The sequence below is a fragment of the Marmota flaviventris genome, chromosome 3 (genome assembly GCF_047511675.1).
Source record: "Marmota flaviventris isolate mMarFla1 chromosome 3, mMarFla1.hap1, whole genome shotgun sequence".
NCBI lineage: Eukaryota > Metazoa > Chordata > Mammalia > Rodentia > Sciuridae > Marmota > Marmota flaviventris.
The window spans coordinates 10,162,055-10,175,265 of NC_092500.1; the positions used below are offsets into that span (position 1 = coordinate 10,162,055).

General features: G+C 52.2%; 1 protein-coding gene across 1 annotated transcript in view; it reads left to right on the forward strand.

Annotated features, from left to right (window-relative positions):
• Baiap2l2 (BAR/IMD domain containing adaptor protein 2 like 2) overlaps window positions 1-13,211 on the forward strand; it is a 28,903-nt gene that overhangs the window by 14,673 nt on the left and 1,019 nt on the right. The window contains exons 8-12 of the mRNA XM_027929407.2: window positions 10,878-11,030; window positions 11,296-11,434; window positions 11,531-11,759; window positions 12,655-12,768; window positions 13,007-13,205. Coding sequence (XP_027785208.2) covers window positions 10,878-11,030; window positions 11,296-11,434; window positions 11,531-11,759; window positions 12,655-12,768; window positions 13,007-13,205 — 834 coding nt within the window. The remainder of the gene's footprint in view (window positions 1-10,877; window positions 11,031-11,295; window positions 11,435-11,530; window positions 11,760-12,654; window positions 12,769-13,006; window positions 13,206-13,211) is intronic.

Genomic DNA, 13,211 nt, shown 5'->3' on the forward strand with positions numbered 1-13,211 from the left:
CCTCTCTCCACTTTCTGAGACACGATTTCCTAAGTTTCTGAGGTTGGCCTCGAACTTCTGATCCTCCTATCTCAGCCTCCAAGTCGCTGGGATTATAGGCATGGGCCACTGTGCCCCACCAGAAATTGACTTTTTTTTTTTTTGTACCAGGGATTGAATTCAGGGGCACTCAACTAACAGGGGGTTAAGATCAGCATCTCATTGGGGGGGTTCTTCTTCCTGCCAAGGAGGGTGTAAGCCACCTGAAACTTAAAGTCATAAATAATAGTGAAGAACAAAACACAAATAGTCAGAAATATATTTACAAACAGCAGAGCCCCTGATAGATCTAGCCCACATGGGGGCTGGAACTGGACAAGGAAGACAGCTCCGTCATTTATTTAAGGGGCAGCCTTGCTTCCTGATGTCTTGAGTCAGCAGGTTGATTGGCATCTGGGCAGGTCACACCCATCTCAGGTGCTGTGTGGGGCTCCGCAGAGCGGGACAGAGAGCCACAACGTCTCTGAGCAATTGGCTGGGGATAGTCACCAGAGATAGTCTAGAGTCTGACCATTCCCAGACACTAGAGGTTGCTACCCACTAGGCTTCGATGCACAGTGACCCACACACAACCCAGGGACAGCTGGTGACACTCAACCATGGAGCCCTATTTAGTATTTTATTTAGAGACAGGGTCTCATTGACTCTAGGGCTTCGCCATTGCTGAGGCTGGCTTTGAACTCGAGATCCTCCTGTCTCAGCCTCCCCAGCCGCTGGGATTGCAGGCATGTGTCACCGTGCCTGGCGCAGAAATTGATTTTGTTTCACTCTGTCCACCCATCTTTGCTTGTTGCTGTGTTTGTGTCACCATGTGTCCCCTATCTATCCCTCTATTCGTGATTTTGCTTCTGCAAGGCCCTTGGCTGGGTTGTAATGTGCTGGAGCTGCAGGAGAGAAATGGCCACTCACTGTGGCCAAGGGCAGGGCTGACCGCGCACTCTGAGTCACTGCAGAAGGTGGTGCCCTTCACCTGTCTCCTCCACAGACCTCTCTAAGCATCGCCACTCTGGGGACCAAACTGCCAGCCCATGGCCCTTGGGAACCCCCTCAACTGTGCCCAAGCCACAGCACACACTAGCGCTCACCCTCGGAAAGGGTCCATTAGAACCTCCCTCACCCTGAAATCCCCAGCACCCTGTGGCGGAATCCGCCCTCCTCCTGCCCCCACCACTGCTGATCTCCTCTCTGCCTCAGAAGATGCACCTGTTGTCACTGTCGACATTTCACACAAAAGCCACCGAGCAAGTGTGTCCTCTGTGATGGCTCCCTTTGTTGGGCACGCAGCATCCGGCTGTGTGCATGGATCCCGTTGATGGACGGGCGCCCAGTGATGGGCGTGTGGGTCGATCCGCTGGGGCTGTTAATGGCTTCTCTGTGTGGACAGACTCTTCCTGCTCTCGGTGTGAGTGGGACGGCCGGGCCGGGTGGTGACTGTGTGTGACTGTTCCAGCGCCTTGGGTGGCGTGGCTGCAGTCGACCCGCCCGTCAGCAAGTGCGTGGGGGTGTCCCTTCGCCACACCCTCGCCAACACCTGTGGCTCTCTTTTGCTCCTGGCGTGCAGTGGTTCCTCGGTGTGGTCTGGTCTGCATTTCCCCGTGGCTAGCACTCAAGCCCGTATTTTTAGTTGATGAGTTATAGTTGTATGTCATGGTGGGGTCTATTGTGACACGTGCATACGTGCACACAACACGTGGTGGCACAGTATAATCTGGCCACCACCCCTCCCCAGCACCTCCCCCCTCCTCCTGCTCCCCACCCATCCCTTTCCTCTGTTGATCTCCCTTGAATTTTCATGAGGTCCCCACCTCACACCCACCTTTCTTTCCCTTGTTCCTCTCTAGTTTCCACAAATAAGAGAAAACATATCACCCTTGACCTTCTGAGTGTGGCTTATTTCACTTAACACAATGGTCTCTAGTTCATCCATTTTCCTGCAAATGATGTGAGTTCATTGTCCTGATGGCTGAATAAACTCTGTGTAAATGCCACGTTTTCTTTATCAACTCATCCCCTGATGGCCACCTGGGCTGGCTCTGCAATTTGGCTCTTGTGAGTTCTGTTGCTATGAACGTGGGTTTGCGGTTGTCACTCTAGTAAGAGACTCACTCTTCAGGGTAAATACCAAGACGTGGTCTAGCTGGTCTTTTGAGGAGCTCCACACTGATTTCCACAGTGGTCACACAAACCTACAACCTTTTGAAGAGTGTCCAAGTGTCCTTCTCTCCCTGCATCTTCTCCAGCACCTATTGTTGTTGTTTTCTTGAGGACTGCCCTTCTGACTGCTGAGAGATGAGATCTCAGTGTAGTTTTGATCTGCGTTTCTCTAATTGCTAATGACATTGAACATTTTTTCATGTTTGTGGCCATTCGTATTTCTTCTTTTGAGAAGTACCTGTTTCATTCATTTGCCCACTTGATAACTGGGCTATTTGGTTTTTGGTGTAAAGTTTTTTGAGCTCTTTATAAATTCTAGATACTAATCCTCTGTCAGAAGAGCAGCTGGCAAAGATCTTCTCCCATTCTGTGGGTTCTCTCTGCACATTCCTGTTTCCTTTGCTGTGCGGAAGCTTTTTAATTTGATGCCTTCCCATTTATTAACTCTTGGCATTACTTCCTGAGCTTTAGGGATCTTATTGAGAAAGTCATTGCCTGTGCCTAGATGCTGGAGTGTGGACCCTACGACTTCTTCTAGGAGTTGCATAGTTTCTACTCTATTTCCGAGGTCTTCGATCCATTTTGAGTTGCTTTTTGTGGAGAGTGAGAGATAAGGGTGAAGTTTCATTCTTCTACATATGGACAACCAGCTGTTACAAAGGCTGCTTTTCTCCAATGTATGTTGTTGGCACCTTTGTCAAGGATCAGTTGACTGTAGATGTGTGTGATTGTCTCTTATTCTGGACCATTGGTCTGCGTGTCTGTCTTTAAGCCAGCACCGTGCAGTTTTCGTTACTGTAACTCTGTTGTATGATTTGAAGCCTGCGTATTGTGACGCCTCCGGTATTGCTCTTTGGTTTAAAACTCCTTTAGCTATTTTGGGTCTTTTATTTTTCAAAATTAATTGTTTTTTCTTTTTGCTAGTTCTGTGAAGAATGTCACTGGTATTTTGATGGCAATTGCACTGAATCTGTATATTGCTTTTGGTAGACAGTCATTTTAACTATTAATTCTGCTTCTCTGTGAACATAAGAAGTGTCCATCTGCTGAGGTCTTCTTCAATTTCGTTCTTCAATATTCCATAGTGTACATTGTAGAGGTTTTCACATCCTTGGTCTGATTTATTCCTAAGGTTTTGTTTTTGTTTTCGAGGCTATCGGGAATGGAGTGGTTTCCTGATTTCTTTTCCAGCTGATTCTTTGTTGGGGTATAGGAAAGCTGTTAATTTTTGTTTGCAGATTTTATAACCTGCTGCTTTGTCAAAGTTTGGTGTTTTTCTTTTTTAATCTTCTAAGTACAGGATCTTATCTTCAAACAGTGATGATCTAACTCCTTCCTTTCCTGTTTTTATCCCTCTTATTTCCTTCTCTTGCCTAATTGCTCTGGATGGAATTTCTAGCACTGTATTAAAGAAGAATGGTGAGAGTGGACATTCTTGTTCTAGATTTTAAGGAAAATGTTTTTACTGTTTCCCCATGAGGTTGGCTTGGGTTATGCACACCTGTATGATGCTGAGGGAGGCTCCTTCCTTCCTAGTTTCTTCCATGTTTTTATCATGAATGGGTGCTGAATTTTATCAAAGGTTTGCTCTGCATCTGTTGAGATTACTAAGAGATTTGTGTCCCCAGTTATATTGAGATGATGGATCATATTTATGGATTTGCATATGTCCAGCCATCCCTGCATCTCTGGAATAAAACCATCTTGGTTGTGATGTATAACCTTAATATGTTGTTGAACACAATTTGCTAATATTCTATTAAGTATTTTTGCATCTAAGTTCACCAGGGATGCTAGTTTATAGTTTTCTTTCCTTGGTTTTGGTATGAGTGGGATATTGGCCTTGTAGAATGAATTTGGAAGTGCTCCATCCCTTGCTATTCATGAAATAATTTGAGGAATACTGACATTGTTTTTTTGTTTGTTTGTTTGTTTGTTTGTTTTGGTACTGGGGATTGCACCGAGGGGACTTAACCTGAGCCACATCCCCAATCCTTATTCATTTATTTATTTATTTATTTATTTAATTTTGAGACAGGGTCTTACTAAGTTGCTTAAGGCCTTGCTAAGTTGCTGAGGCTGGCCTCTAACTTGCAATCCTCCAGCCCAGACTCCTTGGATTACAGGTGGGCACCACCAAGTCTGCAATATTGGTTCTTCTTGAAAGGTCTGGTAGAATTCAGATGAGAATCTATGTGGTCCTGGGCTTTTCTTTTATTACTGCTATTGTCTCATTACAAGTTATTGGTCTGTTGACATTTTCTGTGTCCTCTTGATTTAATTTTGGCATATTGTATTTATCTAAAAAATGTATCCATTTCTTCTAGATTTTCCAATGTATTAGAATAGAATTTTTCAAAGTCGTTCCTGATGATCTGCTGGATTTCTGTGATGTCTGTGGTGATTTCTTCTTTTTTATCTCTAATTTTATTAATTCGGGTCTCCTTTTCTTCTGGTTAGTGTGGCTCAGGGCTTATCAACCTTGTTTGTCATTTTAAAGAAACTACTCTTTGTTTCACTGACCCTTTGTATTATTCTTTCATTCTCAAGTGCACTGACTTTGGCTCTGGTCTTAATCATTTCCTTTCTTCTGCTGGTTTTGAATTGGTTTGTTCTTCTTTTTCAAGGAACTTGATGTGCACCGATGGGCTGTTTATTTGGGATTTTTCCTATTTTCTTATGTAGGCGCTCATAGTTATGCCTCTTAAAACTAACTTCATAGTGTCCCAGGGATTCTGATGTGTTGGGTCACTATTCTCATTTGACTCTAAGAATTTTTAAATTTCTCCCCTGCTTTCTTCTATCACCCATTTATCATTCAAAAGTGTATTGGTCAATCTCCAGGTGTTTATATAGTTTCTGTGGGTTTTTTTTTTTTTACTTTTTAAATTTCATTCCATTATGATCTGATAAGATACAAGGAATTATAGCAACTTTCTGTACATGCTAAGAGTCGCTTTGTGGCCTAAAGTAGGGTCTATTTTGGAGAATGTTCCAGGAGCTTCTGAGAAGAAAGTATACTCTGCTGTTATTGGAAGAAATATTCTATAGATGTCTGTTAAGTCCATTTGATTTATAATATTTTTCAGGTTCAGGGCTGGGGTTGTGGCTCAAGCGGTAGCATGCTTCTGCTGGCATGCTTGTGGCTCAGGTTCGATCCTCAGCACCACATACAAAGATGTTGTGTCCGCCGAGAACTAAAAAATAAATATTAAAAAATTCTCTCTCTCTCTCTCTCTCTAAAAAATATTTTTCAGGTTCAAAGAGTCTTTACTGAGTTTGTGTCTGGGTAACCTGTCTAATGGTGCGAGAGGTGTATTAAAATTGCCAGAATTATGGTAGTGGGGTCTGTCTGAATCTTCAATTTGAGTAGTGTCAATTTTATGGAATTAGCTGCACCCACGTTTGGGGCTTAAATATTATTTTTGTATCTTCTTGTTGACCTTCTTTGTCTTTTCTGATTAATTTTGGTGTGAAATCTGCTTTGTCAGATATGAGTGTAGCTACTTCTGCTTGTTTTCAGGATCCGTTTGTGTGGGATGTCAATTTCCATCCTTTCGCTTTCAGCTGGTGGCTCTCTTTGCCTGTGAGGTGTGTCTCTTGCAAACAACATTTAGTTAGACCTTTTTTAAAAAATCTGTTCTGCCAGCCTCTGTCATTTTTGGGAGGCAGGTACTGGGGCTTGAACTCAGGGGCACTCTACACTGAGCCACATCCCCAACCCTATTTTATATTTTAGGTAGAGACAGGGTCTCACTGAGTTGCTTAGCCCCTTGCTTTTGCTGAGGCTGGCTTTGAACTCACGATCCTCCTGCCTCAGCCTCCGGAGCCACTGGAATTACAGGTGTGCACCCCTGTATCCGGCAGCCTATGTCTTTTAAGAGAGTTGAAACCATTTACATTTGATGCTATTATAGAGAGATGTTTATTAATCCCTGCCATTTTGATTTATTTATATTGTTTAATTTGGTCTGTTTCTCATTTGCCAAGATAATTTTCTTTTTTTTTCCTTTAATTTTTATTGTTGGTTGTTCAAAACATTACATAGTTCTTGACATATCATATTTCACACTTTGATTCAAGTGGGTTATGAACTCCCATTTTTACCCCGTATACAGATTGCAGCATCACATCAGTTACACATCCACTGTTTTACATATTGCCATACTAGTGTCTGTTGTATTCTGCTGCCTTTCTTATCCTCTACTATCCCCCATCCCCTCCCCTCCCATCTTCTCTCTCTACCCCATCTACTGTCATTCATTTCTCCCCCTTGTTTTTTTTTCCCTTTCCCCTCACATCCTCTTGTATGTAATTTTGTATAACAATGAGGGTCTCCTTCCATTTCCATGCAATTTCCCTTCTCTTTCCTTTTCCCTCCCACCTCTCACCCCTGTTTAATGTTAATCTTCTTCTCATGCTCTTCCTCCCAACTCTGTTCTTAGTTACTCTCCTTATATCAAAGAAAACATTTTTACCAAGATAATTTTCAAATGATATTTGTTCATTTGTGTGCTCTGAGGTTTGTTTTTTATTTCTTCTGTGCGGAGTGTTTCTTAAGTAAGCTCTGTAGCGGAGGGTTAGCACTCATGAATTCTTTTAGCTTCTGCTTATCGTGGAAGGTTTTCATTTCTGAAGGATAGCTTTGCTGATATAGCAATATGGGTTGACAGTATTTTCTTTTAGGACTTGGAACACATCTTTCCAAGCCCTTTGGCCCTTAGAGTTTGTACTGAAAAATCAGAAGTAATTCTGATTTGTTTGCCTTTAAATGTGACCTGATGTTTTTCTCTTGAGGCTTTTAAAATTCTCTCTGTAAGTCAGGCCTTTTACTTATAATGTGCTGTGGAGAGGTTCTCTTTCAGTCTTGTCTGTTTGGGGTTCTGAATGATTCCTGACTCTGGTTGTCTATCTCATTCTCAAGGTTTGGACATTCTTCTGTATTATTTCCCTGAAGAGGTCATCAGCTCCATTCGCCCGCCTCTCCCAACCCTCCTCACTCGGATGCTGCCCTAGAGTTCTGTATATTCTGATCACGGTTACTTATATCTTTAATACTCTGAATGTTCAGAGGATAGAATCTTAATGACAAATGAAGAGATCGTCTCCATTGAGGTGGCCAAAATAGCTGACAGGACCATAGGTGGTCGCCGTCTATGCCCAGCTCTGTTTCTTCGCGAACACTGCACAGAGAGCAGCCAGGTGGGGGTGCGGACCCCTCCCCTTTTTGCGCTGCTCTCTGAGCTGCTGGTTGCCTGGCCTGCGGCTGAAGCAGCCTGGAGTTACTCTCAGCTTCCCTTCCCCCGTGTGAGGTAGGAAGGGAGGGGAGGGCTGTCAGCTGGGGTTTGCCGACCACATGGGTGCCCTCCCAGGGTGGAGCTGCCGCAGTTCCATGAGTGGAGTTCAGGCGGGTGGCACTGGAGTCTGACCAGGCCTCGGGGGCTCTGTTGGTGGCATCTACTTGGGAGAGATTAGATCAACACCCCCCAGGGCCTGCAGGTCTGTGCCAGGAGTGTGGCTCTCGGGAGCCTCCTAGGAGTCTTCTCGTGGGACAGTAGACCCCTCTGGTGCCCAGGAACACAGACTGGTGGAGTCCCCCAGTGTGTTCACACCACCTGTTCAGATCCTCGACCCCTCAGCTGGTCACATGAGCCACCAAACGCAAAGGAGAAGTGAGTTGGCTCTCTTTGCTGTTCAGACTTGAATGCCCCGGGTACAATCCCCTCTGGGCCTGTTCCACTCTGTTCTGCCAGGTGCACCTGGGCTGCGGCAGGCGCCTGGGGACAGGGTGGTGGTGTTGGCTCCACCTGCAGGCTCCACACAGCAGCTGCAGTGTGGCTGCCTCGGGAGGGCGCTGCCCGAGCTCCCCGCGGCGGCTGAGAAACACATTGAACTTTCTGATCCCCAGTGCCCAGTGCAGCCCCTGGACCAGCCGGGCTCAGGCTGCTTTTCTGATCTGGGTTTCTCCGGACCAGATGGTCCTGTCACTCTGTTCATAAGGCACAGTGGGAACAAGAGTTGAAGTATCAGTGCTTGGGCACAGCGAGGTGTCCTTCTCATTCATCCCGACAGCCCAGGTTTGGACGGTGACTTGGCTGGGGTGTGCACAGCAGGTGAGGTCACGGTCCTGGGATCGCGCCTTTCCGTGCCCTGGACAGTGGCCTCCGAGCAAAATGTCTGCTCCTGGCCGCTGGAAAGGCGCCGATGAGCAGCCACTGTCTCAGGCGGGCTCGCTGCTGCGCGTCAGGATCCTTTCTTATCACTCATAGAACTCGGCCATGACTTGCTGTCAGTCCGCCGGGTATTGCTCCCAATTTCCCTTCCCGCCAGCGACCCGCGCTGAGGAGATGAACTGGGTTCAAAAGAGCTGGCGGCGACATTAGGCGGAAAAGCGCCGGACACAGAAGTAATTTTCCTATGGAGGGTGGGACGGCCCTGCGACCTGAGGGTCCGCTGGAAAAGACAGCCCGCACCCGGAGTCCCTTTATTTTTATTGGGGACCCACAAGGGAGTCTCGAGGCAGGCGATGAGGCCCCACGGGTGTCCCGCGCGTGGCCGCGAAGGGGATTGGGCGATGCCAGGCCAGCGCCCGGGCTCCAGCAGGATGCTCACTCCTGGGCGGGCGGCTCCCACATTCCCAGTGGGTTGTGCCATATGGAAGAGTCCCCCGTGGCCAGGTGTCCCTGTGCTTCTGTCCAGAGTCAGGGTTTGCCCTGCTCAGCAGGCTCTTCCTCTCCGCACGAACCTGGAATTCGCGTCTAGGTCCACACAGAGGTCCTTCCAGTCCGGCGACCTGCCCGGGTGGGGGCAGCTGAGCGCTGTCCAGGCGGTGTCTGGGGGCTGTGGTCGTCCCTCCCAGGACCCCCTGGTGCCCACGGTGTTTTCCCCTGATGCAGACAGAAACCCCTTTAAAATTACCATCCTCAGATGTGCTGAGTGTGAGGCATTCTAGAAATGGTAGCTTGTGAGCTGCATTGTGAGCCTCCCTTTGCTTCCTGCCTCTGGGACAAGTGCAGTGAGGCCCCAGGCTCTGCCTTTGGCTATTTTACTAATTAAACACTGCGTAAGATGATGGGGTGTCCACTGAGCAACCAGGCCAGCCGATGGGACACTCATCGCTGCCTGGTGGTGCTAGGCTGGGTTCCTCATCACTGCCTGGTGGTGCTGGGCTGGGTTCAAGGAAGGAATCATTGAAAAGTCTGGTCATAAAGGGGGCAGGATGGTGCACACCAGTAATCCCAGCAACTCAGAGGCTGAGTCAGGAGGCGCTCAAGTTGGAGGCCAGCCTCAGCAACTTAGCAAGACCCTGCCTCAAAACAAAAATTTTAAAAAGGGTTAGGGATAGCTCAGCAGTAGAGTGCTTGCCTAGCAAGGGGAGGCCTTCAGCTCCATTGCCACCAAATCCCAAACACTGGTGGTGTATTCGTATGTGAACACAGGAGAGTCAGGTCCACCTCATTCTCCTGCTCCCCCATCCCCCTCCCTCCCTCCCCTTTGTCTGACCCTGAACTCCTGTCCCCCCACTCCTGGGAGTGGGTCCACACATCAGAGAGAACCTTCAGCCTTTGCTTTCTGGGGCCTGGCTTATTTCTCTTAGTGTGGTGGCCTCCCAGACGGTCACCTCCCAGATGTCATTCTTATGCACATGATGACGCATCAGCTGTGCCTCAGGTCTGTGCCAGCAGGTGGCATTGTTGACCTGTGCAAACAAGGTGTGGAGTCTTCCACCTCAGCCTTCAACTCAGCCTGGAGTAGCTCATGGCAGACCACCACTCACAAAATGGAGTGGGCAATGTTGGGCACCCCTGGACACTGCTGCTGCGGTCACTCAGAGACGGCCCGACCTCCAGGCTGGTTGGCACAAGAAGGGCAGGTCCCCAGCAAGCGGCTCACTCCCCTGGGACGGTTGGTTTCTCCAGGAGTAGCAAATCCCCAGGATGTTAAAGCATCTTAAAATACCGGAAATAAAAGTCATGATCAGACACGCGGCGGTCTAACATTTACAGGGACTTTGTAGGTGTGGACTGTGCTCAGCTGCTGCGCTCCCTGTCCTTGAAAGTGTTCAACAGGAGCCGAGGCTGAGTGTGAGGTAGAAATAGTAGCTTGTGAGCTACAGGGACACACTGGAAACTGTTTGAGAGGCCTCTTTCAGAAAACCACTCAAAGTGCCTTAAATGAAAAAGGGTTAGTTAACTAGAGAGATTTCAGATATAGCTTGATCCAGCTGCACAAAAGTATGCCATCGGAAGTCCGCCACCATCTGATGCTTAGGTCTTAGCTTCCTGTACTGGCCCCACTCTACCTGGGCATTGCCAGATGGCTCCAGGGTAGGTACTGGGCTGGGGTCTTCGGTCACAGCTTTGGGGAGGGAGCATGCCCAAGCCCATCTCTTGTCATCAGGAGGATGGGGCCGCCTGGTGGCCAGGCCTGGGCTTCTCTGCTACCCATGAAGCTGCCGGCAGGACAAAGCTCACAGGCTGGGCCGGACAGGGGCAGCGCCTCAAGGAGGACTGGAGGGACTTTGACACAAGGGGGGGCGAGGGTGGCAGTGAGCAGCCTGAGCGGCCCCCAGGGGTTCCCGGTTCCTCCCAGAGGACATCGGCCATCCCGAGCTTCAGGGCCCGTCCAGGAGCCCGCAGACTCCGGGGGCCGCCGGACGCGGCTGACCCGTGTCCTCCCGGCAGGCCCGGGGCATGCTCCAGAGCCGCGTGCTGCTGTGGAAGGAGCAGTCGGAGGCCAGCCGCAGCCCGTCGCGCGCCCACTCCCCGGGCCTGCTGGGCCCCGCGCTGGGGCCGCCCTACCCCGCGGGCCGCCTGACGCCCACCCGCCTGGACATGGTGAGGCCCTGGGCGCCCCCGCCACCCTTCGCGCCCCCGCCGCTCCCGGCGGGGCCCTGGAGCCTGCGGCCCCCCAGGCTCCCGCCCTACGCCGCGCCCCTCGGGCCGCGCTTCCGCCCCGGCGCGGCCTCGGCGCCCCCGTGGTGGCCCGGCCGCCGGCCCCACAACCCCTACGCCGACGTCTGGGACTGGGGCTGGGGGTGGGGGCTGGACTAGGGCGCGGCCGCCCCCGCCCGCCCCACCCGCCCTGCCCTCTCCCCCGCAGCCCCCCAGGCCTCTGGGAGAGTTCAGCTCCCCGCGCAGCCGGCACGGCTCCGGCTCCTACGGTCCTGAGCCCGCCGAGGCGAGGTCCGCGTCCCAGCTGGAGCCAGACCGCCGGTCCCTGCCCCGGACGCCGTCGGCCGGTGAGTACCCCGGGTTGGGCTGCAGCAGGAGGGATGGAGGGCAGACTCCTGGGAGGACTTCCCGCTCATGCTCCGCTGCGCTTTCCGCCCCGGCAGCCTCGCTCTACACCAGCAGCTCCCAGCGCTCGCGCTCCAACTCTTTCGGCGAGCGCCCGGGAGGCGGCGGCAGCAGCAGCGGGGGCGCCAAGAGAGTCCGCGCCCTGGTCTCCCACTCCGAGGGCGCCAACCACACGCTGCTGCGCTTCTCGGCCGGAGACGTGGTGGAGGTGCTAGTGCCCGAGGCCCAGAACGGCTGGCTCTACGGCAAGCTGGAGGGCTCCTCCGCGTGAGTGGGAGCAGGAGGCAGGGAGGGGGGCGGGTGGGGGCCTGGGGGAGAGCTGGGTTGGTCTCCAGAAAGGGAGTGTGGAGGGACCCAGTGTCCGCAGGAGAAAAGGGGAAGTTGGGGGCCTGCTGGACCAGGCAGTGCCGCCCAAGGGACTTTGTGGCAGGACAGCTAGAGGTGCCCACTCCCACCCACGGAGGAGGAGCAGGGCCCGAGTGAGTGGACAGGTGCTCAGGTGGCCACCGTGGCCCCAGTCCATGGGAAGATGAGTGGGGCTGGGGATGGCCACAGGCAGATGGAGGGCTGGGTGGCCAGACGGGTGGGGGACTGCTGGGTGGGTGGGGTGACCTGGGCCAGTGGGTGCTCTGGTGGATGCACAGTAAGCGTCCAGTGGGAGGCCGCCCAGGTGGATTGTGGGTCCTTGGCCCAAGATGTGAGTGAAGTGCAAGGTCGGGGCTGGGCAGGTGACCCAAACCCAGAGCAGAAGGGGTCAGACGCCTGAGAGTGTGGGTGGAGGCCGCCCTCCAGTGCCCACAGCCGCCCTGTGGGAGCGGCCTGCCTGGGCCTGACACTCCCCTGCTGGCTCAGGGCTGCTTCCTCTGTGGGGAGGTGACAGGAGGTGTCATCTTAGGCACATCCCTGAAAACAGGCGGAGGCTAGCCAATGGCTGTGTCTGTGCCTGGAGGCTTCACGGGCTGGGACGCTGTGATTGGCTCCTGGGGACATTTCCCGGGTGTTCTGAAGAGTGATCAGGCTGGGAACTGCCACCGTGTCCCTCCCTCCGGCCAGCCGGCCCAGCTGCTCTAGAGGGGCGCCCAGGTGGGGGCGGTCGGCGCTGGGGGGCAGCCGTCCCCGGGTCCTCCGGGGCTGCTCAAGGCCCCTGGCCTCTGCCCCACAGGAGCGGCTGGTTCCCCGAGGCCTACGTGAAGCCTTTGGAGCAGGTGCCCGGGAGCCCCCTGAGCCCCGCGAGCCCCGTGACCTCCCTGAACCCCGCGAACGAGCTACCTTCCAGGTACCTTCCCGGGGTGGGCCGGGGGCCGGGGCAAGGGGAGGCAGAGTGCCACACCCTGGGCGCATGGAAGGTCATTGTGTCCATCCCCCTGCCTCCCTGCAGGCGCTCCCTTGCGCTGACTCCCTCTCACCCAGGTCCAGAGAAAGAAGCTGGAGGATGCTCAGGGGACCAGCAGATGGGGTGGGGACACCAGGGACGACCCCTGAACCCCGTCTCTCCCTCCTTTCTCTGGACTCAGGTCCTACCCGCTCCGGGGCACCCACAGCCTTGATGACCTCCTGGACCGGCCAGGCAACCCCGCAGCGTCCTCCGAGTACTGGGACGGCCAGTCTCGACCCCGCACCCCAAGCGGGGCCTCAAGCCGCGTCCCTAGCCCTGCGCCTGCACCCTTGCCTGGCAGCCGCCGAAGCAGCATGGGGGGTGTTAGTGATGTCAAGGTGAGT